General features: G+C 54.1%; 2 protein-coding genes across 2 annotated transcripts; one reads left to right on the top strand and one right to left on the bottom strand.

The window, feature by feature from the left end:
• Window positions 1-163: 163 nt before the first annotated feature.
• On the bottom strand, window positions 164-4576 carry LOC121108781 (nucleolin-like). Its single transcript, XM_046906052.1, has 3 exons — window positions 3924-4576; window positions 3233-3298; window positions 164-712 (listed from the first exon to the last, which is right to left on the bottom strand). The coding sequence occupies exons 1-3, from the start codon at window positions 4307-4309 to the stop codon at window positions 556-558; spliced, it is 609 nt and encodes a 202-aa protein (XP_046762008.1). The 5' UTR covers window positions 4310-4576; the 3' UTR covers window positions 164-555.
• A 179-nt stretch (window positions 4577-4755) lies between these two features.
• Window positions 4756-27269, top strand: JPH2 (junctophilin 2; the record flags this gene model as incomplete). Its single annotated transcript, XM_046906059.1, has 7 exons — window positions 4756-5188; window positions 8942-9725; window positions 18118-18236; window positions 21671-22449; window positions 23638-23735; window positions 24709-26308; window positions 27112-27269. Coding segments are annotated over 4 exons (1941 nt in total), but the record flags the coding sequence as incomplete, so codon positions are not given.
• Between the last annotated feature and the right edge of the window lie 103 nt (window positions 27270-27372).

Raw genomic sequence — 27372 nt, 5'->3', positions numbered from 1 at the left:
CAGTGGCTGGATAAGGAAGTGGCTAGATGGTGGCACTCAGGGAGCTGCAGTCGGCGGCTCAGTGTCCAAGTGGAGCGCGGTGACGAGCGGCGTTCCTCAGGGCTCAGTGCTGGGAGTGGTGATGGGAGCGGTGCCCTTGAACATCTTGATTAGGCGACAGGGAGTGTGGGATCGTGTGCACCCTCGTCGTGTGTGCAGGCGATACTGAGCTGAGTGGTGCAGGTGAGGCGTTAGAGGGAAGGGATGCTATCCAGAGGGACGTGGAGAGCCTTAGAGGTGGGCCCATGCCAGCGTGAGGAAGTTCAGCGAGGCCGAGAGCAAGGCCCTGCATTTGGGTCGGGGTGATCTCAAGCACTGACGTGGGTTGGGTGGAGAATGGCTGGAGAGCGGCCCCGTGGAGAAGGATTTGGGAGTGTGGACTGCTGAGAGATTGAGCGCGAGCTGGCAAGGTGTGCTCGCTGCCCAGAAGGCCAAGCGTAGCCTGGGTTGCATGAAGAGGAAGAAGCGTGGAAGTGGGAGAGTGTATGTTTAGACCAGGTGTTGGGAAGAAGTTCCTTACTGTGAGGCTGCCATGGCAGACGTTTTCTTTGGAATATACAAGTGGTGTTCCAGGTATCCTGTCAGGTCTTCAACAGTCACATCATCGACATAGGTGGGAGCCTCCTCAGAATAGGATGTGGGAGAAGTCCACGAGGCTGTTTCACAGAGGGGTCTGTTAAGCGTGGATAAGGAGAAACAAGCTGAGGTTTGGCTGTTGTGTGAGTCAGAGTGGAAGGATGAGGGCAGAGCGAGGCAGTTCTCCCGTGACAGAGCGCAGTGTCTCCTGGTGGAGGCAGAAATCCCCACCGTGCTCAGTGCTGTTCCCTGCCACCACGTCAGCCCACATCCCCTGCTGGGGACAGCGTGCTGCCAGCATATGCCGGGTCACCTGCTGTCCGTGGGGACCGGGTAACGGCACGGAGCAGTGTGAGGACTGCAGCCCCGCTTAGCAGTGTGCCCCGTGGATGTGGGGCTGCCCCATGGCTGTGGCCTGCTGCAGTGAGGGCTCCTCCGTGGGGCTGCGGTGTGTGCCTGCCTGCCTGCCATCCCAGGGTGGGCCGGGAGAGGAGAGCAGCTGAGCTGGCATGGTGCCTGCGCCTGGGGAGCTATTTGGAGATGCGTTTGATGTCTCCGCCGCAAGGGTGATGGATGCTGGGGCGAACGTCGTGATGGCACAGCCAACGCTCTGTGCTGGGCTTTGAAGTCTCCCGAGCGGAGCATCCCAGCTCGCAGATTTGGGAAGACATGGACTACGGGGCAGGAGATGCTACTTGCCAAGGCGGCTCCGTGAGGAGCAGCCTCAGAGCTCAACATCCCAGCTGCACCCTGCTCCAGGAGGACGCAGGAGTTCCCCGTCAGCTGTCCCTTCCTCCGCATCTCTGTCACTGTGTCCCCGGTGTGCAGACCCCGGTGAGATGCCGCCACGCACCGTGGGCTCCTGAAGCCATGGAGCAGCACAGACCCAAGGAGGAGGACGAGCAGGCTGAGGCGATGCTGCCCGTTGCTTGCAGTGGGTGCTGCAGCTTGCCTGGAGGAAGCCCCCACAATAACTCAGGTATGTCCTTCTTGGGGCTGCGCTCTGGCTTTTCTGGGCAAGTCTTGAGCAGGAGAAAGGCTTTGCTTTGGGCAGGATTTCAGGCACTTGCTGTGCTCCGGGGAGTGTTGGCAGTAAGGAGAGTTCTATGGGGCATTTTGTCCCCCTTTTCCCTGCTGGAGCCCCACATTGTGCCACTTCACACTTCAAAGTTCTGGGGGAATTATTCATTAATTATTTAATAGCTGACCAATGACTATTTTTTCCTTGTAAAGCCAGGTTTCATCTGTAAGATTGTCCCTCGGAGGGGAGGAGGATGCTGGGAGCAGAGCCCACCGAGGGGCTCCCGTATCTCCCTGTGGCCCCCCAATCCCTTCCAGCAGCAGGACCTTGGAGCGGGGTGGCAGGGGCTGAGGGCTCCTGGGGTGCCCCAAGGAGGGCTCCTGGGGCTGTCAGCAGCACAAGAATGAGATCATCCCCGTGGCAGCCCCAGGAACATGGGCGGGTGGGATCGGCGCGGTGGCCCTGCTGCATCGGGCGCCTGCGGGTCCTTTGTGCGCAGAGCAGACGGGGACATCCCTGCTCGCTGTGGGGCTCCACGGGGCCTCATGTTGGGATGGCTGTGTGCCCCTCAGGGCCCCCTGGCAGCTCACAGCCCACCTACAGGAGAGCTGGGGGGAACTTGTTACAAGGGCAGGTAGCGACTGGACGAGGGGAAACGGCTTTGAAGTGGGAGAGTGTAGGTTGAGAGCAGCGACTGGGAAGAGATTCCTGGACAGGTTCCCCAGCGAGTTTGTGACTGTCCCCTCCCTGGAGGCCTTCAAGGCCAGGCTGGATGGGGCTGTGAGCAGCCTGGTCTCGAGGGAGGTGTCCCTACCTGCAGCAGGGGGTTGGAACGAGGTGATCTTAGAGGCCCCTTCCGAAACAAACCATTCTGCCAATCTATGAGACGATATACAGTTTTTATTCGAGTTACAAAAATAAACTGTATTACTATGTGACTGAGTATGGCTTTCAGTTAAGTATACATCATTTCAGCCACAGGAGTCTATGCAACTATGTACAGTTTTTCTCTTAATTACAAAACTAAACTGTACCGTGTAATAAAACATTTGATGAAACAGAACATTACAAATATGGCACAAACGAGCCATTTAAATTTCTGATAACGCTTAGGACTGTGACTGTTTTTGCTGTTTGGTTATGAATACATCATTTCTGCCATGGCAGACATTTTCTTTGGTATATGCAGATGGTGTTCCAGGTACCCTGCCAGGTCTTCCACAGTCACGTCACTGCCATAAGCGTGAGCCTCCACAGAACGGGATGCGGGAGGGCTGCACAGGGCTGTTTCACAGATGGATCTGTGAAGCGTGGATAAGGAAAGGAAAAGTGAGGTTTGGCTGTTGTGTGAGTCAGAGTGAGACGATGAGGGCAGAGCGAGGCAGTTCTCCCGTGACTTCCCCACAGGCCCCGCAGCGGTGGTTCAGCAGAGGTTCAGCTGTGGCTCTTCTGCCATGGCTGGCCTCAAAGTGAGGACTGTGTCTGTCCTCTGTGCCGTGTTCTGCTGTAGCACAAACACTGGAACGGACGTGAGTCTTTGGTGTGTGTGACCGGGTTTTGTGTTTTGTGCCGCAGTGCGTAAACGTGGGAGGATACAGGACAGGAGACCTGGAACGTCCGTGCCGTGAGAGACCGGCCGGTCCTCCTGCAGTCCTCTCACACCTGCAGGGTCAGAACAGGTGAACAGGTAGGTAAATACGGGACCTGTGCCGTTGCTCACGCAGCTCTGTGGCGTGGCTCATGGCACCTAACGTGGGTGTTGCTCTTTTCTTTTTGCTTCCAAGACTGAGACGGCTGTTGGTGTGCAGTCCCTGACAGGAGCAGCGGAAGAGCCTTAAGGAAGCGGGGCTCTCCCAGAAGAGAGAGGCACGCAAACACTGCTGCTGTAAAGGTACTTCCCCGCAGTTCTTCCGTGTTTAAGGGACTGGGCTTTACTGGAGGTGCTTTGTCTTGGCCACTGCCACTCCAAACCGAGCTGCAGTGCAGAAGCTGGCTATCAGAGCTACTGGCAGCATCGCACTGAATATCCAGGTAGTTCACAGCAGCAATGAAGGGGGGAGGAGGAGGTAAAGGAGAGAGGGCCGCGTTACAGCGGTGCCTCAGCGCACGGCGTCAGCATCCCGATTCGGCCCCGCAGCTTCAGGTGATGGGCTGCGACAATTGCGTGTGCAGCCCTGAGCTCCTCTGCACTCAGCGGTGAGAAACGGGACCCGCCAGAGATCTGTCAGAGCGCTCCGTCTCTGCTGAGCGCGGTACCGACAGCCGCGCACCGCTCCGCGCCACTCACCGCGCCGCGTCCACCCGCAGCTCCTGGAGGGCCGTCCGCAGGCTGCGCTCCTCCTCGTCCTCGTCGTCGTCGTCCTCGTCCTCGTCGTCGTCCTGCTGCTGCTGCTGCTGCTCCTCCTCGTCCTCGTGCCGCCTGTTTGCAAGCCAAGGACACGTGAAAGGAACGTCAGCGGGACTGAGGCGGAGCTGCACCCAGCCTGTGGTGGGCGACCCAATAAAAGCCAACTGTTTCGTAAGCGTGATTCCTCGCTCCTCTCTCAGCGGGTATTTTTTCGCCAAAGAGGTGTTGCTGAGCAGCAGGATCCGTTCCTGAGGCAGCACGAACGAGCGGTGCCAAAGCTCGCCACTGCGCCCGGGAGTGCCCCGTAGCAGCACGGCAGGCTGCATGAGCTCGGGAGCCCCTGAGGCGGAGAACAGCAACGCTCGGGGCCTGCAGGCACGGCAGGGCAGCGCGGGAAGGAGCCGCTCGGTGCCCCGCGGGGTGACCGCACCGCAGCAGTGCGCGGAGCCGCCGCTTTGGGCAGATCGCCCCGCGGCTTCGTGCTGCCGCTGCGGAGGTTGGCCGGGAGACGGCACGAAAGGAGCGCCGAAGCGCTGCGCTGCGCTGCGCTGCCGCGTCTGCCCGGCACCGGCACCGGCACCGGCACCGGCACTGAAGGGACGGCCCTTCGGAAGCGCTGCTCAGAGCAGGGCGCCTTTCCGCCCAACGCCGTTAAAGGCTCCCAAGAAGGGGAAACGAGGAAAGGCTCCCAAGAAGGGGACGCGAGCGCGTACCGACAGCCGCGCACCGCTCCGCGCCACTCACCGCGCCGCGTCCAGCCGCAGCTTCTTGAGGGCCGTCCGCAGGCTCCGCTCGTCCTCGTCGTCGTCGTCGTCGTCGCCGGTCCTCGTCGTGCCGCCGCTCGTCCTCCGCTGCCGGCTCCACGGGCGGACGGTCAGCGCGGTGCCAGGCGCTCCCGGCTGCAACGCACCGAGCGGGGCCGGCCGTTAGCGGCGATCGCACGGCCCGCACACGGGCGGCGCGGGGCCCGGGGCTCGCCGTCCCCGCACGGCCGTCCCCGCACGGCCCCGAGCTGCCCGAGCTGCCCGAGGCGCGGGGAGGAGCCGCCCGCAGCCAATGGCCGCCGCGCAGCCTCGCTCCGGCCCGGGGGGCGCCGAGCACAGCGGGAAGCGGTGCGAGCGCCGCTCGGGAGGAGCGCGCATGCGTGGGGCCGGGCCGGGGCCGCTTCCGGCTGAGGGCCTGCATCCGGGCGGCGCCGGGCTGCGGTGAGGCGGAGAGCGGCGTGCGGTGAGCGCGGTGAGGCGGAGAGCCGTGAGCGTCCGTTGGGCTCCGTCCGCGTCGGCGTTGCCGTCGGCGTTGCCGTTGGCGTTGCCGTTGGCGTTGCCGTTGGCGTTGGCGTTGCCGTTGGCGTTGGCGTTGCCGGGCGCTGCGGGCGCTGCGGGCGCTGCGGGCGCTGCGGGCGCTGCGGGTTCGGGCCGGGGCGCGCGGTGGTCCGCGAGGGGTCCGCGAGGGGTCGGGCGGGACGGCGCTGTGCCTCGAGGCGCGGCCTGGTGCTGGGGCCGCTGCGGGGCGGCCGGGCCGGGCCGGGCCGTTCTGTTCTGTTCTGTTCTGTTCTTTGCTGTTCCTTGCTGTGCTGAGCTGTGCCGGACGGGGCCGTGAGGCCGCGGCTGCCGTTGTGGCCCCGCCATGGCGCTGCGCTGCGGCATTCCCTGTGTGTGTGTGAGCTGCGCGTCGTTTGGCGGTGTCGCTGTGTGTGTGGGGAAAGGCGGTCCGTACCGCAGAGGTCGCGGAGTGCTTTGGCGGCTGCGGCGCGGTTTGCGATCCGTTCGCGCTGCCGTTGCGGTCGTGAAGCGAAGGAGAGGGTCCGGGTGGGGATCGGGAAAGGGTTGTTGGCTGCGGGGCGGTGGGCGTGGGCCAAAGTGCCCAGGGCAGCGGTGACAGCCCTGAGCTGCCGGAGCCGAAGAGGCGTCGGGACAAGGATGTCAGCGTCGGGTCTGAGTGCGGGTGTTGGTGTGCGGAGCCTGGAGTTGCGCGGGATGGTCCTTATGTGTCCCTTCCATATTCTGTGCTCTATGGAATTCCGGGTTTGTTTGTTTCAATGGCCGGGATTACAGATTGATTTTGTGATTGTGTTGGAAGTTATTCTTAGGCCAAGGACAATTTTTTGTCGTGTGGGAACTGTATGTTTTACCTCAGTCAGTGCCCTTACTGAGCTGAGTGTCTTAATAACTCCATGCTCTGATGAGCAGCACACAGTCAGGCTCTGTCTCAGCCTCTTTCCCCCGTGTTTATGTGCTGTGTGACTCACAGGACAGTGTGTGCCTCAGTGTTGTTGTGGTCCGTCATCCTTCTGCATGTGTCACAATGGCTGCCTGCAGTAAGGCCTGTCCAGCTGGAATGTGAGCAGAGCGAGCAGCTGGAATGGCAACATGGGGAGCTGTCTGCAACTGGAGTGAGGCTGTGCTGGAGCAGTAGTTACCAGCTCCTATCTGCTTAAGCAACTGAACCATCGAGGTGCTGATTGCTCCTCTTTCCTTACCTAAACTTCTTATTTTCTGTGCTTCAGAAAAAGTAGAGTATTTCCTGATTTTTCAGACAGAGTCCTGGTGTTCCAGTCGGTGCCCATCACCTTTGGTCCTGGCGCTGGGTGCTGCTGAACACAGCCTGGCTGTGTTGTGTGCACCCTCTGTTCAGGTGCTTAGAGACACTGATGAGGCTCTCCCTGAGCCTCCTCCAGGCTGAGCAGCCCCAGCTCCCCACCTTTCCTCACAGAAGTACTCCATTGACCATCTTGGTGGCCCTACATTGGACTGTTTCCAGTAGCTCCATGTCTCTTTTGTACTGGGAAGCCCAGAATAGGGCTCAGTGTGTGCGGGTCAGTGCTGAGCAGAGGGGAAGAATCACCTCCCTCAGTCTGCTGCCAACGTTTTGTCTAATGTAGCCCTGAATATTGTGAGCCTTCTTCACAGCAGGGGCACATTGTGGGCTCATTTTTCCTTTGGTATCCCCTAGGATTCCCAGGGCCTTTTCTGCCAAGCTGCTGTACAGCCGGGTGCCTGGAGGTACTCCCCGGGGGCAGGGCTTTGCAGCTCCCATGGCTGAGCTGCAGTGAGGTTGCTGTCAGCCCCCTTTTTTTCCAGCCTGTCAGGGTCTCTCTGGATGGCAGCACAACCCTTGGGTGTATCTACCCCTCCTGCCCCTGTCAGCAAACTGAGGGTGCAGTATACACCATCATTTGGATCCATAATGATGATGTTAAGCAGGAGTGGACCCACTGTTGACTCTTGGGGTAGATTACTTATTACTAGCCTCCAGCCTGACCCTGCACAGCTGTTCACCTCTAACTCCTTGGCTCATCCAGCCCAGGCCTCATCAATTTCTCTGTCAGGGTCTTAACAGGAGGTGGTGCTTAAAAGCCTTGCTGAAGTCAGAGTTAAAATATCTCCTGCTTTCCTCTTGTCTGCCGAGCCAGTCGTTTCGTCATAGAAGAAGTTGGTCAAGTATGATTTCTTCTTGCAGATTGAAAACAAATAAAGCAAAAGGCCTGAAATTATGATCTGGTCACAACCCACACGAACTTGTGCAGTGTGGCAACCAGCAGACAGCCCTTGTTTCCAGAAGCACTCAGTCAGTCACTGGGATTTGTATCCTCTTATGAGGTAGCTTTGCAGAGATGAGGGTAGCAAAACACCTGAGTAAAGAATTTCACGTGTGGCAATGGAGGCTACACTGATGAAAAGGTTTGTTTGTTTCAAACATGAAATGAAGCAGTAGCATTGGCTACCAGGGTGGGTAGGAAAGTTTTTTTGGGTGACTTAAGCAAAGTTGGGGTTGGCAGTTCAGATCCTTTCACAATTTTGACCTGCTTCTGTTGTGAACCTCTGATTTGTTTAACTCCAAATTGTGCATCTGCTTCTTGTAAGCTGAAAACAAAGGCAGGGAGAGCCAGAAAATGTGTTGAGTGGGTTGGTTGGGTTCATTAGTGTGGGGCTTTGTTGGTTTGGTTTGTGTTTTTTAGTACTTAAGCTTAAAAAAAGGTCCTGTAAAGACCAAGTGCAGCATGCAGAGTAATCACTTGTCCTGCTTTCCTATTTCTTCTTCCAGCAGTTCTGGGTGTATAATCAAAAACAGCTGCAGTTTAACTCTCTTAAAGTGTTGTGGGATAGTATGAATGCAATTGAAATGAAGTATAGGTTGTCTAAGTCTAAACAACTTAAATAAAAAGCTAATGTGTTTTAAAAGCAGTCTGTTCTTTTTCCTTTAGTCCTCCATGGTGGCAGTAGCTGCAGCAGGTCATAGAGCACCTCCAAAAGCTGTGGGTCTAACATGAGTCACTGCACTACTTCATCCACTTGTAATGGAGGAGGGGAATTTAACCAAATACCTACCAAATGCTTAGCTTAACAGTCTTGTCTTCAGGGAATTCTGTTTATTTTTGTGGGTTTCTTAAGTATTGCTCTGTGTATATATAATATCAAGCCCCCCGCTGCTGGAAATAGTGGCTGTAGAAAGCTGTCTGTTTCTAATGAGGTTGTTTCTTCTCAGCATTTCTGGAGGTATCCTGGTAGCATCCCTAAGACAAATGGAAGAGTGTGTCTAAACTTTAATAGATGTGCAAGGTGCTGTTGACACCAGGTTTTACTTTAAATTGCTGTTTCACCAATGCAAGTGTACGAGAAGAGACTGTTTGTTCCATTCCTGGGTATCGTAAAGCTTGTTCTGAATCGACTTTGAAAAACATTCTACTCGAATGACCTCAGCTGTGTGCACTCACTTGGCTATTTTGAGTTTATTTTCATGTATCCCGGTGCAGATGCTGAGGGAGGTCTGTCCCCTGCCAGCATCACCTTGTGTCCTCTGTCCCTGCTCCCTCGTGGCTGCTTTTGCGGGTCGGTGAATGCTGCTGGGTGTTGGACTCAGGGAGGGCAGAGCGAGTTGCCCCCGTCCCACGGCGGGCACCAAACCGCGGTGCCTTTCCTCGTGCGGCTGCTTCACCACCTGCCTCTTCTCTCCCTCAGGAACCTACCAGGGCCAGTTCACCAACGGCATGCGGCACGGCTACGGCGTGCGGCAGAGCGTGCCCTACGGCATGGCTTCGGTGGTGCGCTCCCCGCTGCGCACCTCCCTGTCCTCCCTGCGCAGCGAGCACAGCAATGGCACGCTGCCGCAGCAGGACTCCCCCGCCGCCCACCCCGAGAGCCTGCCCGCATCGCCCACCATCACCCGCGGCGGCTTCGCCCTCAGCCTCTACGCCGACGCCGAGGCCGGCAAGGTGAAGAAGGGGGGTCTGTTCCGCAGGGGCTCCTTGCTGGGGAAGCTGAAGAAGTCCGAGTCCAAGTCGTCGCTGGCCAGCCAGAAGAGCCGCGTCAGCTTCCTCAAGAGCGAGAGCGGGATCAGCTCGGCCGCCAGCGATGCCACCTCCACAGCCAGCCTGGGCGAGGGGGCGGAGGGAGAGGAGTACCCCCCCTTTGAGTCCGACATCGACGCCACCACCACCGAGACCTACATGGGCGAGTGGAAGAACGACAAGCGCTCGGGCTACGGAGTCAGCGAGCGCTCCAGCGGGCTGAAGTACGAGGGTGAGTGGCTGGACAACCTGCGGCACGGCTACGGCTGCACCACGCTGCCCGACGGCAAGAAGGAGGAGGGCAAATACCGCCACAACGTCCTCGTCAAGGGCATGGAGAAGCGCGTCATACCTCTGAAGAGCGCCAAGATCCGGCAGAAGGTGGATCGGAGCGTGGAGGGGGCCCAGAGGGCAGCAGCCATCGCCAGGCAGAAGTCGGAGATCGCGGCATCCAGGTGGGTGCGTGGGGTCCCGGGGGTGGCGTCTCGTGGTCTCTGTCCCACGTGTCCCTCTGGAGCACAGCAATGGGGTCAAACGTGGCTCCCTGCAATTTCTATTTAATTCGTTTTACTGCCCTTATGGCAGCCCAGGGGTGGGTGTTCAGGACATGCGGTGAAATGGGGAAGAGCTTCCAGCTTTCTGCTGTCTCCATCTCCTTTTTCAGCCTGACTCATACTTTTACAGCCTCTGAAGAGTCCTTGTGGCAAACACCCACACAGTAAAACCAGGCTCCAACAAAACCCTTTCCTTCTTCTCAACCTGCCCAGTCCTGTCCCCCCACTCCCGTCGGCTGGGGGAGCTGATGACCGCTGGGGACTGGTGGGCACAAGGAGCTGGTGAGATGGTGGGATGATCCGGTGAGATGGGATCACCCGGTGCCTCACCAAGCTGCCAGAGTTCCGTGGTGATGTTAATGGGAATGCTGATTGTGGTAATTCCAAGAGGCTCATAGGTAGCAAGCATCCCAAAGGAAAACTGTTTGCAGCAAAGCGTGGCTCTGCCCTGGAGCCCATGGTATGGCAGGGTGGGCAGTTTCCAGGCTGCCTCCGCTCTGGCAATGCATTTCAGCCTGTTGGTCTCTGAACTTGGGCTGTGGAGCCAGGGCAGGTCGGATGGGCAGGAGCAGCATGTGTGGTGTGTGCAACAGCTCATGGTCACCTCGCGTCCCTTCTGTTTCCATTGCACCAGCAGAGATGCTCTGGGACCAGACGGGTGGGCAGTGCTCAGGATTAGCTGTGTTAGCACGGAGCTGCAGAGGAAAGCACTGATGGCTCCTTGTGTCCATGCCAGGGTGAGATGGATCAGCTCTGGGGGTGGCAGGGGAAAGTCCTGCTCGTGTGCCCCATCCCTGCGTGTGTCTGAGTGGTAGCACTGTGTTTCTGCGGCTGGGGTTGTCATTGCCCAGTGATAGGGACCCCACAGGGCTCATGGGACACTGATGGTGACCCCCTTCTTCTCTGTCACCATGGTTTCGGGGCCACACTGTGGCACCTGCGTTGTACTTGGGCTGCTGGGAGGCGACTGTAGCTGCAGTGCTGTTCTGCTTTGTGCCTTTTTAGTTATCAAAGTTGCTGAATTACCATGTAGTCATAGGAAATAATTACCCTGGGGAGGGCTCTTTATTTTCAAACCCTGTTTGTGTTCCTGGCTCCGAAGTTTTGTAGGGAATATGACTGTTTTTCTCTAAGCCCCATTGCCTGAAGAACCAGCAGAGAGAAACCATCCAGACTGCAGGAGAAGTCATGCAGGGACAGCAGTGTCACAGACCCCGTCCTGCTGGGGAGGCTCCACCAACACTGGCCCCACCGTGCCCAGCAGCAGCGCGCGGCAGCAACGCTCGCACCCAGAAATGAGGAGGCTGGAGCTGCAAAAGCCGCTCCCTGAGAAGTCAGTCCGTTTATATAAGCCTCTTTTTATTATACACTATTTACACGTTGGATCAAAAGCGGCTGTGCAGCGCTTTCCATCAGGGGCTGGAATGCAGCCGCTGCCCTCGCAGGGGACCGCATCCCTCCCGGCACGGCTGGGAGATGATTTCCTATTAAGGAAACCTCAGAGCTGGAGGAAATCAGAGGTTGCACTGCACTGCACTGCTGCGGGACGCCCTCCCTTCGCAGGGCTCGTGGAAGCACAGCGCTGTGCAGGGCAGCTTTCACTCGCAGTCCCAGTGGTCCTCAACCCACCTCAGAGCCAACGCTCATCTCCTCCCGGCTGCGGGCTGCAGCTCACCCTTTCCATCCGCCTTCACTCCTGGTGCGTGCTGCTCTGGCTCTGCTGCTGCCTTGTAAACACCCACCTCACGCTGCACTGCTTCTCCCTCCTGTTCCACTCAGCCCTGGGATCAAGTGTAAATATAAACAGTTCTGCCTAGAAAGGGTCCTAGGAAGAAATCCCAGCTCTGTCACCAACTTTCTTTTGGCTTTGAACTTTGCCTCAGGTTCTACACCCACGGCAGAGAATAATTGCATGCGGGCTGTGAAAATAAATTATTACGGCTTATAAAGGGCTGTGCTATTGTTAATGTCTCCCCAGCCCATAACTACAAGGTGGAGTTCCCTGGATTGAATGTTTATATTACTCCTTGCAGGGCACCATGTGCCTTACATGAGAAATGTCTCTGAGGCCACATGAGTTGCTGTTTGGGGAGGACTGATGTCTCCATGCAATTACTGCTAGGAATTAATTGCCGGGACTGAGCAGCTGGGCTGTACCATACCTGGCTGCCTCCATGTGCCCCCATCACTGTGTGCAGTATTTGGGTTCTATTTGCTTCTGGCACTTGAGGGAGCCCCTCAAGGAGCTGAGCTAACATGCAATCTATCTGCTGGGGAGTGTAGAGCAGAATTCACTCCTTTACACCATAAAAGGCTCTTTAAGATGTAGAAATTCAGAGGAAAACAAGCACAAGTGCCGAGGCTGCCTCTGTTGGTTGTGCTGTAGGAATCTCAGGCACGTGGCTGCACTGGGATGCGCAGGCAGGCAGCACTTGTGCTGAGCAGAGCCAGGCACCGAGCTGTGCTGGTGTGTGAGTGCAGCGGGAGGGCTGCAGACAGCTCTGGTCCCAGTGCCTGCTGGGCTCTGGCTCTCTGGGTGGCTCCTGTCCATTCCAGTGCTGTCCTACCCTGCCTGGGTCCCTCCTGAACCCTCTGGTTGGAAATCCATCTGCTTTCCACCTGTGCGAGGGGCTGAGGATGGATCTGGCATTGATTTGACGTCTGGAATGGAATGGGATAGGATGGAATAGAATGCAAGAGGAGGAGCAGGGCTGGCTGCATTTTGAAGTTTGATTTCTGAAGCTGCGCACTCAGTAGCTGCACAGCTCACAGCAGCACAAATTTCCTTCTTGCTGGGGCTTTTGGGGGACAAAATCAGTGTTTCCGTCCCAGCGTAGCACTGCCTGCTGTGATCTCCTCTGCACGCCATTGTACTTCCCACTGACTCAGACCTAATTCAACAAAGGGACTTTGCCACGCGTCCTGCACGGCGTGGGCCTGGCCAGTCTCCAGCTGGTTGGATGGGTACATGTCCTGCTAACAGCACTAACGTGTCTGCCGGACCGTAGGACCAATGGGAAACTGAGCTATGAGGGACAAAGGATGCTGGTGTGCTTCACCTGTTGTCTCTAAATGCTGGCCCTGCAGTCTGAGCAGCTGGATGCTCTGTGACTGCAGGATATCACTGGGAATTATCACATTCTGAACATTTTTTGAATGTACAGCTGCCCTGCAATCCTGCCCCTTGGATATGTAAGCCCTCAGCTCACATCCGTGGCCCCGTATCTCTTCCCGAAGCCGCCCTGCCAGCCGTCCCACTGCTCCCAGCCTTCCCAAGCCGAAGCTCTCGGGCTCATGGAAGGTGCAAATGACGTCCGGGAATCGCTGCAGTCAGCACAGCGTCCTGACTAAATAAGGGAGCGCATAGCGGGGGTTTATCAGCGCTGCCGGGCGCGACAGCTGGGAGCCATGGCCAGCAGCAGCCCCGGCTCGGCTGCATGTTGCACCGTGAGGTGCTCTGCTGGGCACTCCTCGTCTGGGAGAGCAGCAGAGCATTCCGAATTGCTGCACCTTCACCCTTCCCTCATCCCTCCCCCAGCAGCCTCCTCTCCATCCAGGCTGGCTGCAGCCATGAGCACTGACAGACACATCTTTGGCCAGGCCTGGTGTTGGGCTGAAACACGCTTTGACTTCAGCGCAGGGTGTGCATGGCTTTGTCTTGCTCTCCTCCACCTCACATGGATTTTCTGAGGCTCGCTCATGCTCCGGTAGGGTAACAGGGAGATTTAGATTTTAGATTAGATTACTGAAACCTGAAAAGAAAATCTGAATTAGAAGTTGTTCAAACTTCCAATTGAAGAAGGCAGCAGTGCCGCAGAGAGAATGCCCACCTCCTGACCCGACCCAGGGCTGGCACTCAGGTAAAAGCCACTCGGGCTGCAATGCTGCCTATGTGGCAGAGCTCTTGGGTCAGCCTGGGCTCTCTTGAAACAGCAGCCCTTCTGTTTCCTTGGGCCAACCCACTGTGATGTGGCCGGATCCATGCTCTGCCCTGCCCAGGCAGGATGGCCCTAAACACCTGTGGGGTCAGTCAGCAGCAGCAAATCTCCCTTTCTTCCCCCCCAGACATCCCTGTGGTGCTCTTGCTGCAGGACCAGGGTCTGTAGGTTGTCGTCTTGCAGACAGCTGCAGGTCTGTCTGCTGTGAGATTAATGTCACTTTAACTGTTCTGAGGGGAAGTATCCCTTGGTGAAAGATGCAAGTAGCTTTGAGCTATTTAGAGCTGAGGATAACATTTCGGTATTCTAAAAATTTACCAAGTAATCATAAAGGCTAATGCTTGCTGAGCTCGTTAGGTCGCAGTGAGCTTTGCCAGGTGCTCCTGAAGCAAAGCACAGTAAAGGATGCTTCTGTCCAGACAGAACGGACTGTTTGTGCTCCTTATGCAGGATGAGGTTCAAAAAGTTCACAAAGCAAAGTTCACAGTGCCACTGCTTCAGTGTAAGTGCTGGTACAGCCAGCAAAAACCCCAGAGCATCTCATGAGCTGGTTGGCAGGAAGGAGGCTGCAAGGCAGGGTTGTTCTGCAAGACAGGGTGGTTCCTCTCTGGGGATTTCCTTTACAGCGATGTGAATGTCTCCCATAGGAGGCAGTTTGTGTTGCTTTATGCACAGATCACACCCTGCAGGCACAGAGACCGTGATATAAACCAGCACAGCCTCAGGTCTGGGAGTGTCAGAGTCTAAACTGAGTTGGTCTGTGCACACAAATGATAGAATAAGAAGAGCAGTAGGACAGCAAAATGTATGCCTGGCTGCTGGGGTGGGATGGCCCTGGGTGGGGCACACAGGTGGGTGACATTGGGACAGGGAGTGTGGCACAAGAGATGAAACAAAAAGGGGGTTCTGGTCCCATGGGCTGGATACAGGCAAGTGGGGATAGTGGGTAACAGAGGTGTGTTGGCATCTGTGTTTGTGCAGGCAGAGATAGAGGCACAGAGGAGATGGACTGGGAGTAAGCAGGAAGGGTGGCCTCAACGCCAAAGGTGGTGTGGAAAATGGAGAAGCCAGAAAGTGTCCATCCTGCTGTGCTTTGTTTGTCCTCTTCCCTTGCAAAGTGAACACAGAAGCATGAAAGGGACCATGCTGCCGTCAGCAAAAGCACTTCTGCGGCTTTCCCTCTATCTCTTGAGTGCTGCAAGCATCCCTGCCAAGACAAACTGTTATCTGAGGGTTCTTCAGAAGGACAAAATGCCACCAGCATGACCATGGAAGCGTGCTGAACTTGCCTGTGTTCCCTGTGCTCCGCACGGCCGTGCTGACAGCATGGCATTTAGCCCAATTTGCACGCTTGTCCCCAGGGGACCTGAATCGAGCAGAGGGCGGTTTGCTGTACTGATGGGACAAGGAGTCCCTGGAGAGGGAAGGACAGTGCCAGATGGGTTTGTGTTTCTCTCAGTACGTGGATGTGCAGTAGCTGAGGCGGAGGGCTCAGCTCTCCCCCTGCTCCTGGCCACAAGGTCATTGCCGCACCTGCAGGTGCCCCAGCCCTCCTGGTATTTGCAGCATTCTCTGCTAATTCCAGCTTCATTTACAGGCTAAGCCAATGTGGATGTGCAAAACCACATAAACAGTCTGAAGAGATGGTCCTGCCGCGTGGCTCTGGGCCTCACCTGTTAGCACAGCGCTCAGCTGCCGCTCGTGTGTCCGCAGGGGATTTCAGCAGCAGTCAGGAATGAAGCGGGCAGCGCTGCTGGGACAGGGCCAGGGAGGATGGGAGAGGAGCTCTGTCTGCACACTAATACAAAAACGATTAGAGCATTAGAGCCATGCCAGGGGAGAAGTGAAGCATTTAACTCCCTGCTCCCAGCGTCCCGCAGCAGTCACTGTGATCCCTGAGATTGCTCTGGGTAGGGAGCGCTTGTCCCCACTGCGTGCATCTGTTCTTGGGCTGGGGAGCACCAGCACTGGTTTCTGAAGGCTTCTCTTTGGATTCTTGGCCCGCAGTTGGGTACATGTAATGCTCACAGCTCGTTTGCCGGCATTGCTTTGAAGATGGGCTTATGAATGCTGCTGCTGGTTGTGCCCTGGGCTCCCCCTGGGTGCCTGCTATTTGTCTGCTGCTCTGCCACCGTGGCCACGTATTATTCTCCATTGAGCTCCCCTCCCTGGCACTGCCAGAATAAATAATACATTCAGAAATACTCTATGAGAGCTTGATGTTACTGTTACGGCTGGGCCATTCCCTGCAAGCTGTGCATTGTCACAGTGTTCCAGCAGAGCAGAGTGTACTCCAGAGCTGTGCTGCCACCTCTAGCACCATGTGTTGTCACCGGGCATGCCAGGATCCATCTGCACTCCTTTAGTACCACATAAGCACAAGTGCAGCTCTGCCCCTACTAGCAGAGCGAGCAGACCCTGCATTCAGTCCACTGCCAGGCTACTTCTAGAGGAAGATACCTCTAGGAATCCTCTGCTTCCAGGTGCTGTCCCTTTCCTGCCGGCTCTGAAAAGTGGCCAGGAGAGCCTCTGTCTGTTCACCAAGTGGCTGAGAAGGAAGGTTTTATCCTTGTGTGGTGAATCCCATCCCAGAAGAGCAGGATGAAGGCAGGGGCTGGAACACATCCTGTAGGGTGAAGAGCTGGGCTCCCCATTTGTGAGCTTGTTTGCGGGGCTGGCATCATGCAGGCTTGTGCTCCCTGGGATTTGCTGAGCCCCCTCTGGTCCCTGGGCATGGAGAGCACAGAGCCATCCCCTCAGCCACCGCCAGACTTCAGTGGAATTAATCACACTGATTACATGCTACCAAAAAAGGAGGTGATTTCTCTGTTCAGAGCTGCCTCAGACCCCCTGCTTGTGAGCAGTGGCTTAAAACTGCCGTCTTCTCCCTCATCACAAAGCCTCTCTGGGTGTTTCAGGAGCTGTAAGAATTTTGGATAAAAAGACCAAGAATGGCAGCAATCCCAGGCAGCTCAGCCTGCAGAGAAAGCAGGAGATAAGGTGTGGGTGCAGGCAGGGGTGAGCCACGTCTGCGGCAGTGGAATGACGTCCCAGAGAGACGCCGTCCCGGGCACAGCAGCTCCACGTCCTCTGCTCTATCTCAGGGCACTGAGCAGCACTTTCGGCTCCCTGTCAGGTCACACCGGTGCCTGTATCAGTTGGGATTAGTGCCCTGCCTTTAATTCTTTCCCTATAGCTACTCAAAGTGATGTGTGTGTGTATGCGCGTGTATATAATCTTCTACTCCCCCAGGGTCTCAGAACAGCATTTCTATCACCTTTTCATTGCAACTGTCAAGTTTTCAGGGTAAAGCTAGCCTTGTCTGCATGCTGCATCTGAGTTTAATGGGAAAGGACCAATGAAATTCCAACCTGAGTTTAAAAAGTCTGAGTATCGTTTAAATAGCTCGATAGACATTGTATGACCTCATTAAACTCGTAATAAATTGGTGTTGAAGGGGCTGCTAACTGCACACCTGCTCAAAAATAAGTGGTTTTGCACTGGTGTTGCCAGTGCATTCTTTGCTGCATGCAGCAGGAGAGACAGAGGGAACCCTGGGAAGCATTAGGGCATGGGGAAAGCCTCCACGAGCCACAGGTGGAGCAGAGCAGCTGAGCATACAGTGCTTCACCCTCCCTAATTTTTAAGGTGTGATCCTTCTGTTTGAAGTCAGCTCCCTCCCAGACTGTGAGCAGCTGGGCTGCAAAGCTTGCCCTGATTTTAGCATAAAGATCATAGGGCCCTGAGTGCAAGGCATGTGAGGAATACAAGAGCCGGCCAGCAGAATAGCTGCGATGGCCCTAGGGAGCAAGCAGGAGGCGTGCTGGGAAGGGGCAGAGAGGACTCACGGAGTCCTGCAAGGGAAGCAATGGCTGTGCCTTTCCAAGCACTTGTGCCTGGTGAGAGCAGCCCCTGGACTGCTGCAAGCAGAGAAGTGCGTTGGACAAGCCAGAGTTTGTTGCTGGAGAGCTCTAGGAGTGTAATTTGGGGTGAAACATGTCAGTTGTACTGACAAGAGGCATGCTGCTGCTGGTGAGGTGCAGCAGCTCGCTCAGGGGTGGTGACAGTGCCGCGGTGCCCAGCCATCACCTTGCTGTCCCTCTCCTGTGATGTCTGCAAAGGTGCTTCAGGCGTTCCTCAGAGCGGGCATCTTTGTGAATTGCAGCATGGTGGCAAGTCCATTTTGCGCCATCTGCTGCCTCCCTGCAACGCGTGAACATGCTCATGTTTGCAAATGTACCTGCTCCATTTTGCTGGTCGCACCTCAGCCCTCAACACTCTGTGCCCCTTGCTGAAATTCTGGGCCGATGTCAGCTCAGACGGTGCTCACGTGTTGTCCCCTCTTCCCTCTGCAGGACAACTCATGCCAAAGCCAAGGCTGAAGGCTCTGAGCAGGCAGCTCAGGCAGCTAACAACGAGTCGGGCATAGCCAGGATGATGGCCAGGGAGCTCTCCCCAGACTTCTACCAGCCAGGTAAGACAAGAGGCTTCTTGTAAGAGGGATTTTGCAATTTCCTTGGGGAATCTGTTCCAATGCTTCTCCCACTTTATAACTCAAGAAGCTGCCCTTCTATCTGTCTCGGATCCACTTTTGCACAAGTTCAGCCAGCCCCCTGCACATGGATAATTTGCTGACCTCCTTACACTGCTGTTTTACCTGTTGTAAGGTGTTACTATAGCCTGCAGGAAGTCTGCTGCCCTCCAAGCTCCCTGCCTCTTTCTCCTCACTATGAAGCCCTCCCAATGTCTGCCGGGGCCAGCAGAGAGCTGGGGGCTGTCTGCAGCACTCCTGTGGATACACCCCTTGAGCTGCAGTGGCTTTTACTTGGAACAGCTTTGCACATTGACTCATAATTCGTATCCTGTGGGGCCACAAACCGCACCAAGGGTGCAGTCAGGTTCAGCTAATTAGGAGCTGTAATATCCTGTACGAAAGCTGATAATGAAAAAATATTATTTCCTTAATTTCCTATATATATATATATGCTAATTATATGGCTGAGAAAACACTGGAGAGGTTCCTTCTCTGAGAGCAAGCGCTGGGGATTAGTAGATAGGAAGTGTAATGTTAGATCAGCACTGTCAGTGCCATTACCTTTCCCTAGAACAGGCTAGATAGACCTGTGCTCTTTCTGGGAAGTTTTCATTTTCATAGAAGGGAGGTAATAGCAGAGCAAATAAATAAATAAATAAATAAAAAGATCCAAACGCCTATGTTTCATAGCCTATCTTTCTTATTATGTGATTTTGTTACCTGGATCAAATGTCCAGCATCCGTCACAGCATCAAAACTGGGGATAGAAGCCAAACACTGCCTGCTACTCAGCAAAACCTGCTGCTCTGATTGCAGTGCCTCCACGGTGTGGCAGTACCTCAGCTCAGGGCAGGCAGCAGGAACAGCACTCACCCAGTGCCAGACAGACACACTGACAGATCTGCTGAAATTCCCTGCATGTCTGTCTTGTCCTGCACCTACAAGCTAGGGAGGTGGAGCAGTGCAGAGCTGCCCCTTCCTGCTGCAGTACAGGGCCTCAGAGCTGCCTTTGGGCTGGGAACCACCACAGTGGCTGGGCACAGGCATGAGCCAGCATGTGACACTTCATTTAGCAATAGCTAAACATCACTTGATCCTGGCGTAAGCCCCTCAGCTGCCACTCACAGCTCCACATCCACCCTTTGCACACTGGGGTATTTATAGTGCAGAAGGAACGGAAACTGAAATTCCTGCTGGAAGGTTTTTGACACCTAGCTGGGTTACTTCTTCCACCTGTAGCAACTGAATGAGACAAATGAGATGGTCTGTGCACGGCGGGTCTTGTGGCCACGTGTGGGGCTAGTGTGTGTTTTTCTTCTATGATTCTTTTTAATCTCTACATTCATGAAGTGATCAGAATATAACAAGGAGAGGTGTATCTTCTTGCAAGAAGAAAAAGACAGAAATCCACCCTTAGATTTTGCTTGTGACATCTGGTCACGCATCCAGGAGAGCCTGGCAGTGTTTGGCAGCTGCATTTCCCTCCTCTATCCCTGTGTTAGGGACAGGACAGTCCTGCTTAGAGAGCCTCACATAAGTATTTAGCTGTGGGTTTCCTTTAGGATATCAGCCCTAAAGACCTAGAGGGGAGGGGTGAAAGCCAAAGTTCTTGCTAAAATGTTCTTGCTAAACTGTCCGGGAGGTGAAGGAAGTGAGATGGATGCTGGGGAAGGGAGGAGGACTGGGCTGTGCAGTCCCTTCCAGGCAGCTTGGAGTTTTGGTGTGAACTATTTAGGAGAAGAGAGCACCAAGAGATAGCAAGGAGCCCAGAGCTGCAGGCAGCCTATTTTGAGGAGTCTGAACAACTGTTGAAAAGGCTTCCAAATAATCCATTTGCAGCCAGAAAGAAATGGCCCTGAATGGGTCGCCTGCTGATTGACAGGAGCGTGTAGGCAGGGCAGAGAAGCTAAAACCAGCGCCCTCTCTCCCCGCCACCCCCTCGGAGCAGAGACATTGCCCTGAGTGGGCAGGAGTTAGCAGCGTGCAAATCACACCCGTGATTTATTAGAGGGAATGAAGCACCAATCTCCAATTTCCAGAGTAGGGTCAAGTCTGCGTTAGTCCTTGGGGTGGAGGAGAGGAGGGGAGGAACCATGAAGCAGCTGGGGACAGTGTGGCTCCAGGGTCTGTGCTGTTCAGGAGCACGTGCCAAGCCCTGTAAGTCTGCACTTCTCAGCATTACTAGGATTCAGCAGAATGAGACCAACACCATTTCCAAAAGCAGGTGCTTTCTTTTGGACGTGCTGATTTGCAACCCCACGATGCCTATGAGGAGCATGCTCATGTTCTCTTTGCTACAGGCACTGCAGGGGCATGCAAGGCCCCCTGTCAAGGTCCCACTATGCAGAGTACTGTGTGCAGTTATTTTTCAGACTTTCCTGGTCATTCCCTGGTGGATTTTGCTCTGCCAGCACCACAGAATGATGGAGTGCCCTCAGTGCCGGGCTCTGCTTGATTTCCTCAGCGATTTGCTTTGCAGACCTGGCCCAGGGTTAACAAGAAGTAAAGATTTAATGATAACTGAAGTGACAGCAGCATTGCTAAGAGCTGACAAGTCAGCATGGGAGATGTGGCCAGAATGAAACCCGAAGCCCTGAGTCACCTTGTGTGATGGTGCCAGCTGATTTTTCTGGTGCCTGTGTCAGTGCAGAGGGAAGGGCTGGCCCTCACTGCCAGCCCCGGTCTGTGCATAAGAAATGTGTTTTTGCCATAGAGCACAACGGAAGATGGATCACCTGGGGATACCTCCCTTCCTTGAGGAGGCAGGGCGCCTCCCCATGTAATTGTTGGTTTGCACTCTGTTAGACACCAAAGAAGCCACAGTGAAGAGCTTTCCAGCCAGGAAAAAAAAAAAAAAAAAAAGAGGAAAAGAAAAAGAAAAGCAAAAAGGTTGGATGAGAGCTTGATCCCTTTAGGTTCAGGATAATCCTTCTGTGTGACTCCAAGCCACAAAAAGCTGGGGTGCAGGTTTTTACTTTTCCTTTAGTCTCATGTGGAGCTCCTGGCCTTCTCCTCCCTACAGGGCAGTGTGAGGCAGGGATCTGTGTCTGTAGGAAATACCTTCTGGAAACAGGCTCTGGTTTGGGGCAGGCAGTGGAAAATGCAGCCTCACTTCATTCTCTCGGGAGCTTGTTCTAGCCTAAAAGGGGAAAAGCACAGGGTGAGTTTGCAGCTAAAAAAACATGTCCTGAGACAGCCAGGCTTGTTTCTCAGGGGGAGGTGACAGCAAGGTGCTGCAAGCCGTGGGTTTGGGCTGGTGTGTTTTGTTCTCAGATGGGGTGCTGGCACGTGGAGCACAGAGCCAGGCCCTTGCTGAGCATGCCCTAGCCCTGCTGCCTCCCCCAGACCCTCTCCCACCACCCCTCTCTCTGCAGGCCCCGAGTACCAGAAGCGGAGGCTGCTGCAGGAGATCATGGAGAACGCAGAGCACGCCGTCAACATGGAGGAAGCGACACCCCCTCAGCCCAAAGGTGCCCCGCCACCCCCAACACCTCCCGAGAGCCCCCAGCTGCACGAGCAGGATGAGGCCCCCCGCCGACGCAGCCCAGCCCCCAGTCCCGCCGCCACCCCTCCGGAGGCCAAGCGGGCCAAGCCTCAGCAGGACGGAGCCCTGCGGCCCGGCAGCTGGGCTGGGGCGGGTGGCGGTGGGGCCTCCGATGGCGAAGGCCGTCCGGCCTCGCAGGGCGCAGTACGGCCGGCCGAGCAGATGGAGATCAGGCCGCTGCAGCGCATGGCGCGTGAGCCCGACGTCGAGCACTACAAGGGCTACCACAGCTACGCCGTCAGGACCTCCCCGGTCTCCCCCACTGCGGACTATGAGGAGGAGCCGCACTCTGAGCGTGGGCCGCCATCCCCGGAGCCCCAGAGAGAGCCTCAGCGGCGCGGGGGCACCCCGGTGCCCACACAGGAGCCCGCGGAGAGGCACGCGCCCCAGGCGGAGGCCAAGGCGGAGCAGCCGCATCCCAAGGAGCTGAAGTAGCCCAGGCAGCGGCCCAGCCCCGAGCACAAGGCAGTGAGCAGGAGCGAGCCCGCTGCTGACAGAAAGACTGAGGGCCGGGCGCCAGGCCGGACGGAGCACAAGGCGGGGGCCAAGCGGAGCCCGGCCCCGGCGGTGGCGGTGGCAGCAGCGCAGGACGCAGAGGAGGGTGATGAGGTGATGTGGTGATGGCGGATTGGGGGATGTGGAGGGGGTGCTCCTGGGACAGCCCTGCAGCAGCAACTTGGTTCCTTTTCCATTGTAGGAACTGCTTTTCCTTCAGCCTTGTTTTTCCTCTCTTGATTCTCTCCCCAAAGGGGCCTGGAGTCTCAGGGCAGCAGTGGGCACAGACAGGCGTCTAGGGGCTCTTTCTGGGCCCCCACAGCCTTTTGGAGAAGATTCTCCATTTTCACCTGCCAGCTTTTGCTCAGCATGGGCTTCAAACATGATTTGGGACCAGCATTTGGTTTGGAAGCCTGCTCTCCAAGCCCAAGCTTCATGCAGACCAAAATGCTGGGGGTCAGCCCTGGGCCTTGGCAACCTCACAAACACCTTTGGAGATGTTTCCCACACTGCTTTGTCCCCCGAGATCTGTGGGGGGCACAGAAGGTCATTTCCTCCTGCCCTTCCCATGTCACTGGCTGTGAGGGCCTCCATGGTGGGTCCAGTGCAAGTAAGTCTGGAATTTCAAAATTGGAGGGAAACAGACATTTTATGATTTTTTTTTCCTACATTCTTCCCCTTTTCCCATCCCTTTGCATGGGTTTGGAAAGTTCGGAGGAACATGAAGGATGTGTTACTTTTATCCATTACTTTGCCTCTGTAGGTGCAGCTTACGAGCTGATCCATGTTAGCAAATCACCAATTGATTTCTTGGGTTTAAAAGACTGTTCCCCGAGATTCATTTTGCTGTGAGCAAATGCAGCTGTAACGCCTTGCATTTTGTTAGCCTGCTTCTTCTCATGGTCCTTTTGACAGGAACAATTCCACTGTGACTTTAGAAAAAGCACCACTTGGAAATATTTTAGTCTGAGATAAGAGTATACAGATGGATCTGTTCATCCTGAAAGTGGCGGCTTTACAAACACAGATGATGTGTTTGGAAGGAGAAAGGAGTTCAGAGGAACAGGTTGAAATGGGCTTGGCTTGTTCTGTGCACATGGCCAGGATCTCCTTTAAGGCATTTGCAGGGGAGAAATAGTAGAGTAGTGATAGATATTCAGCTGGTTTGAAATTCAGGCTGGATGCACGTTCATTGGAATGGGTGATTTTCATACATTTGAACAGCAGAATCAAGGCAGCTCTATCAGGTCTCCTCACTTAGACCTATGGTGCATAATACTCTGTCATTGTTTTTTCTTCCAGGGACCTAACACAATTGTGATCTGCATGGTCATCTTACTGAACATTGGTCTGGCCATCCTATTTGTACATTTTTTGACATGAGGTCCCCCTCGGACAAGGTAAGAAAGGCGATGAGATTTTGTCCTCAGTTTGTAGACCTCACTGTGGACATTTTATAGCTGACCAATTTTACTGCCAACACAAGTCGTTCATTGACGAGTGAGCTGGTAATAGAAATATATGAGCATTTATTCAATAGGTGTTGAGATTCTCAGTTATCGCTTGTCTATTCCAAAATCTGTGGAGTAATTTCAGTGGATATTTATTGGTTTCCTCAAAATTGAGCTGTTTTTATTGAATGCAGTCCTGCAGTGCAGTTTTGCCTTCCCTGTTGGAAGGATGTGGTTCAAAGAATGAGAGTTCCAGTGTGAGAACGTGCGATGCTAAATTGAAATGTTTCCTGCAAATATGCTGCAAGAAACACTTTCGATATGCTCTTTAAAAGCCAGATATCTTGTGTGTTGCAATATTTCTTGGCACTCAGCCCAGCAAGAGGCAGAAGCACAAAGAAAATGTGAAACTGGAGTTTTCAGATCTATTTGCACCAGTGCTAGTTCCACCGCTGTTGTTACGTGCTTGAATTACTAACGATCAGTGTGAGCTGCAGTGTGTATCTGACTAAAGTTAAACTGGAGCTTGCTCAAGTCTTTCACCTGAGTTAGGGTGTGGGCTTGCATTTGAGTTCTGTGGAATAAAATCCTGTGGGGTTTCTTGTGGCTGTGGGGATTCTGGAGACAGGAATGTGTTGTGAGTTTGCACAAGATTTTTGTCACCTTGGGCTCAACTATGGCTAAAACAACATCAGGGCTGAGCCTGACCCTTGGGCTTCACATGAGCAAAGTGCTCCTCTCATGCTTCAGTGGGTGTATTAGGCTTTCTTTTTTGGGGATGAAACTGCTGGGCACTGCTTTCATTGGTGTATTAATTGCCACTCAGCCTGCAGAGATGAAAGCTATGCAAACAGCAATGGTTATGTGTCAACTGCATATTTTGCTCCCCCTTAACTCTCCCATTCATCTGTGTCTGGGACAGGCGTTGCTGCTCACTGAGACCATGGACCTTGGTGGGGATTTAATCTCAGTCACCTGGAAACACCTATGAGAAGGACTTGAGATCCCAAGGTTGCACTGCAAACATGAACCTTAAGCAAAAGTACCTGAAGATCCCCTGTCCAGTCTCCCTGCTCCCAGGCTGTGGCTGGCCTCTGCAATCTACCAAGAAAAAGGCCGAATTTCTACAACTCAACCTCCTTCTCTTCTTTGTATAAAATGGCAGTTGCCTTAAATTATTCTCACCAAAGCCATCAACTGCCCTGTCATGCCAGGGATGAGGAATTTATCTTTAGCTGTAGGAAAGTGAGTGAGAAGGTCTCATCCACGCACTGTGTTTTGTAATTGTCTTGGTTGACTTGATGTTGGAGGTTTCCCAAAGAGTATCATCCACGGCCTGAAAACGCAACAATGTGCAACAACCAAAATGACTCCTGAGAGCTGTGCCACGGCTAGGGCTGGGCAGCGTCTCCCTCCATGCTCGTATGTTATTCAAAGGGACAAGCAAAAAGTCTTTCCTTTCCCCATCATATGGAGTCGTTTTCCACGTACGGAGGACTGAGAGGGGGAGCATGTTGACACTGGGCTTGGTGAAGTGTGACCGGAGCCCTGTGAATGCCTGCCGACGAGCCATGGTCGGGGCTGCGGGGTGGGGTGTGAGGGGCTGGCTGGTGTGAGGCTGCTGGTGTGCCCAGGGGTGCTGCGGGTGCAGACAGTGCCCATTTCAGGGCTGGGCACCATCCAAGCTCTCTCGTGCCGCCAGCAATGCTGTGTGTGAAAGCATCTTGCAGCGGGTGACTTCCCTCTGTAACGGGAAAGGAAATCAATGTGCTGAATTTGCCCCTTTACCCCTTTTTTTTTCTTTTTTCCCTATGAAAATGGTGCGAGTTACAATTGAAAGGAGGTACTTACTGAACAATACCCCTGTATACCCACAGGTTCCTCCTCCTCCTCCTCCTCCTCCTCGTAGTGCTGAGCTGTGAGGGGGCTCCTCAAAAGTGCTGCTTTTTCACCGAAACAAAGCAGACAGCCTTTCCCAGCAGAGCGTGCAGGGTGGCTGTTGTGGGAGAGGTGAGGTTATTCCTGAAAGGAGAAAGGTGCAGAGACCCGAGTGACTCCAGTGTGTTTGGGCATTGCGCTCAAAACTATGCAGCAGCCAGCCTTTCAGCAAGGGTAGAGCACAGAGGGGCAATAGAGCTGTTGTTCTGTGTGCCAGGCTTAGAGGCCTGGACAGTTTGCAGCAATTCTTCCCAAGGCTGCAATAGAGAAGTGACCTTTGGAAGGAGATGTTGCCACTGTGATCTGCTCTGATCCTTAGCAGTGTGAGCTTAGAAAGTCGGCACAGATGAAGTTACAGTTTAGTGTGAGGCTGAGTGCTTGGACCTGTTTCTTCCTTCTTTTAAGAGCAATATGTATTTTGTATCTATTTTTAAGTTAATCGGAAATGTTATTTATAGTCGGTTGTGCACCTCTGTGTATTCTGAAGTCTCACAGCACAGGACTGGGTGGGAAAACCTGAGAGACTGGAAAGAACGTGGAAGCGATGGTTGAGGGAAAAAACAGATGGCCAGTCTGCTCCAAAGGTCAGTCTGAAAGGATTTCAGAGGCAAATGGCAGACAGGCAGGAGTTTACACTGACTGGAGACACAGGGCAAAACCTGCCTAACTTATGTACTCTAATTATGATATGAGAGAGTGAGAATAATTCAGTACTTTTCTTTGTGAACCAAGTTTGTTTTTTAACCTTATTCAGCTCAGGAACATTGCCACAGTAGCAAGTACATGGTGTTCACTGTGGGAGAAGTGAATGTGATCCCTTCCTAAAAGCTATGTGGCTGTACCAGTCCTGAGAAAGCTGTGCAGCACCATCTACACTTCCACAGAGCATAGTTTAGTAGCAATTTGCTTCTTTCTTTCTTCCTTTTTTTTTTTTTTTTTCTTTTCTGAAATATAAATGTATTGCAAACCCCAGGCTCTGCTGCCTTTGGCATTTTATCCTTGTTCATCCTCTCAATACGTCAGCTGCTTTTATTAGCTACCGAGACAATTTCCGTTGAGAGACCTGAGGGGCTTTTATTTATCACCAAGCACAAAGAAGGGTCTTTTTTCAACAATGTTGAGATTACCCCCCTGCTCGTGCCCCTGTTTTTTATGCATGTGATGTGCACACTGTAATGTGCTTTCCTCCTATTAACATTCTGAGAACAGTAGGTAGTTTTGCTTTTATGTGACGTACAAATATATCCGTATTGCACTGAGATATGCATATATATATACACAGACATATAGCCCCTTAGGGATTTCCTTTTCTTAGATGCAAAATAACAGATTTACCTCAATTTGCATGCTTTCAAAACTGAATAGGATATTGTGTTATACTTTTCAGGTCTTACGAAGATGCAGATATGTTTCACTCTTCACACAAAAATACCTTCATCACAGATTTTGCAAGCTGTGTACTACAATCCATGTACTGCTGTCTGGAGTTTTGTCGGTTGTTCTGCTGGAATACGTGCAATAATAAACAGTTATCTGCTCACTGTATCCATGTTTATCTTTGCGAGTGCCTTGCACTGGATGACAGGCACGTGCTAATTCAGACCTTGTCTCATAAATAACCTGTTGGCTGTGTTTTCTCTAGAGGATG

The sequence above is a fragment of the Gallus gallus genome, assembly GCF_016699485.2.
Source record: "Gallus gallus isolate bGalGal1 chromosome 37 unlocalized genomic scaffold, bGalGal1.mat.broiler.GRCg7b 37_unloc3, whole genome shotgun sequence".
NCBI lineage: Eukaryota > Metazoa > Chordata > Aves > Galliformes > Phasianidae > Gallus > Gallus gallus.
The sequence above is the reverse complement of the archived record's forward strand: the minus strand, read 5'-3'. Positions and strand labels throughout refer to the sequence as shown.

Bases quoted from the DNA above. Each gene is read 5' to 3' on its own strand.
- LOC121108781 (XM_046906052.1), bottom strand. From the start codon at position 4,309: ATGCAGCCTGCCGTGCTGCTACGGGGCACTCCCGGGCGCAGTGGCGAG. The intron at 3,299-3,923 runs GTGAGTGGCGCG...CTGACCCTGCAG, and splicing joins CTGCGGGTGGACGCGGCGCG to GTGTGAGAGGACTGCAGGAG. The intron at 713-3,232 runs GTATCCTCCCAC...CACGCTTAACAG, and splicing joins CGTTCCAGGTCTCCTGTCCT to ACCCCTCTGTGAAACAGCCT.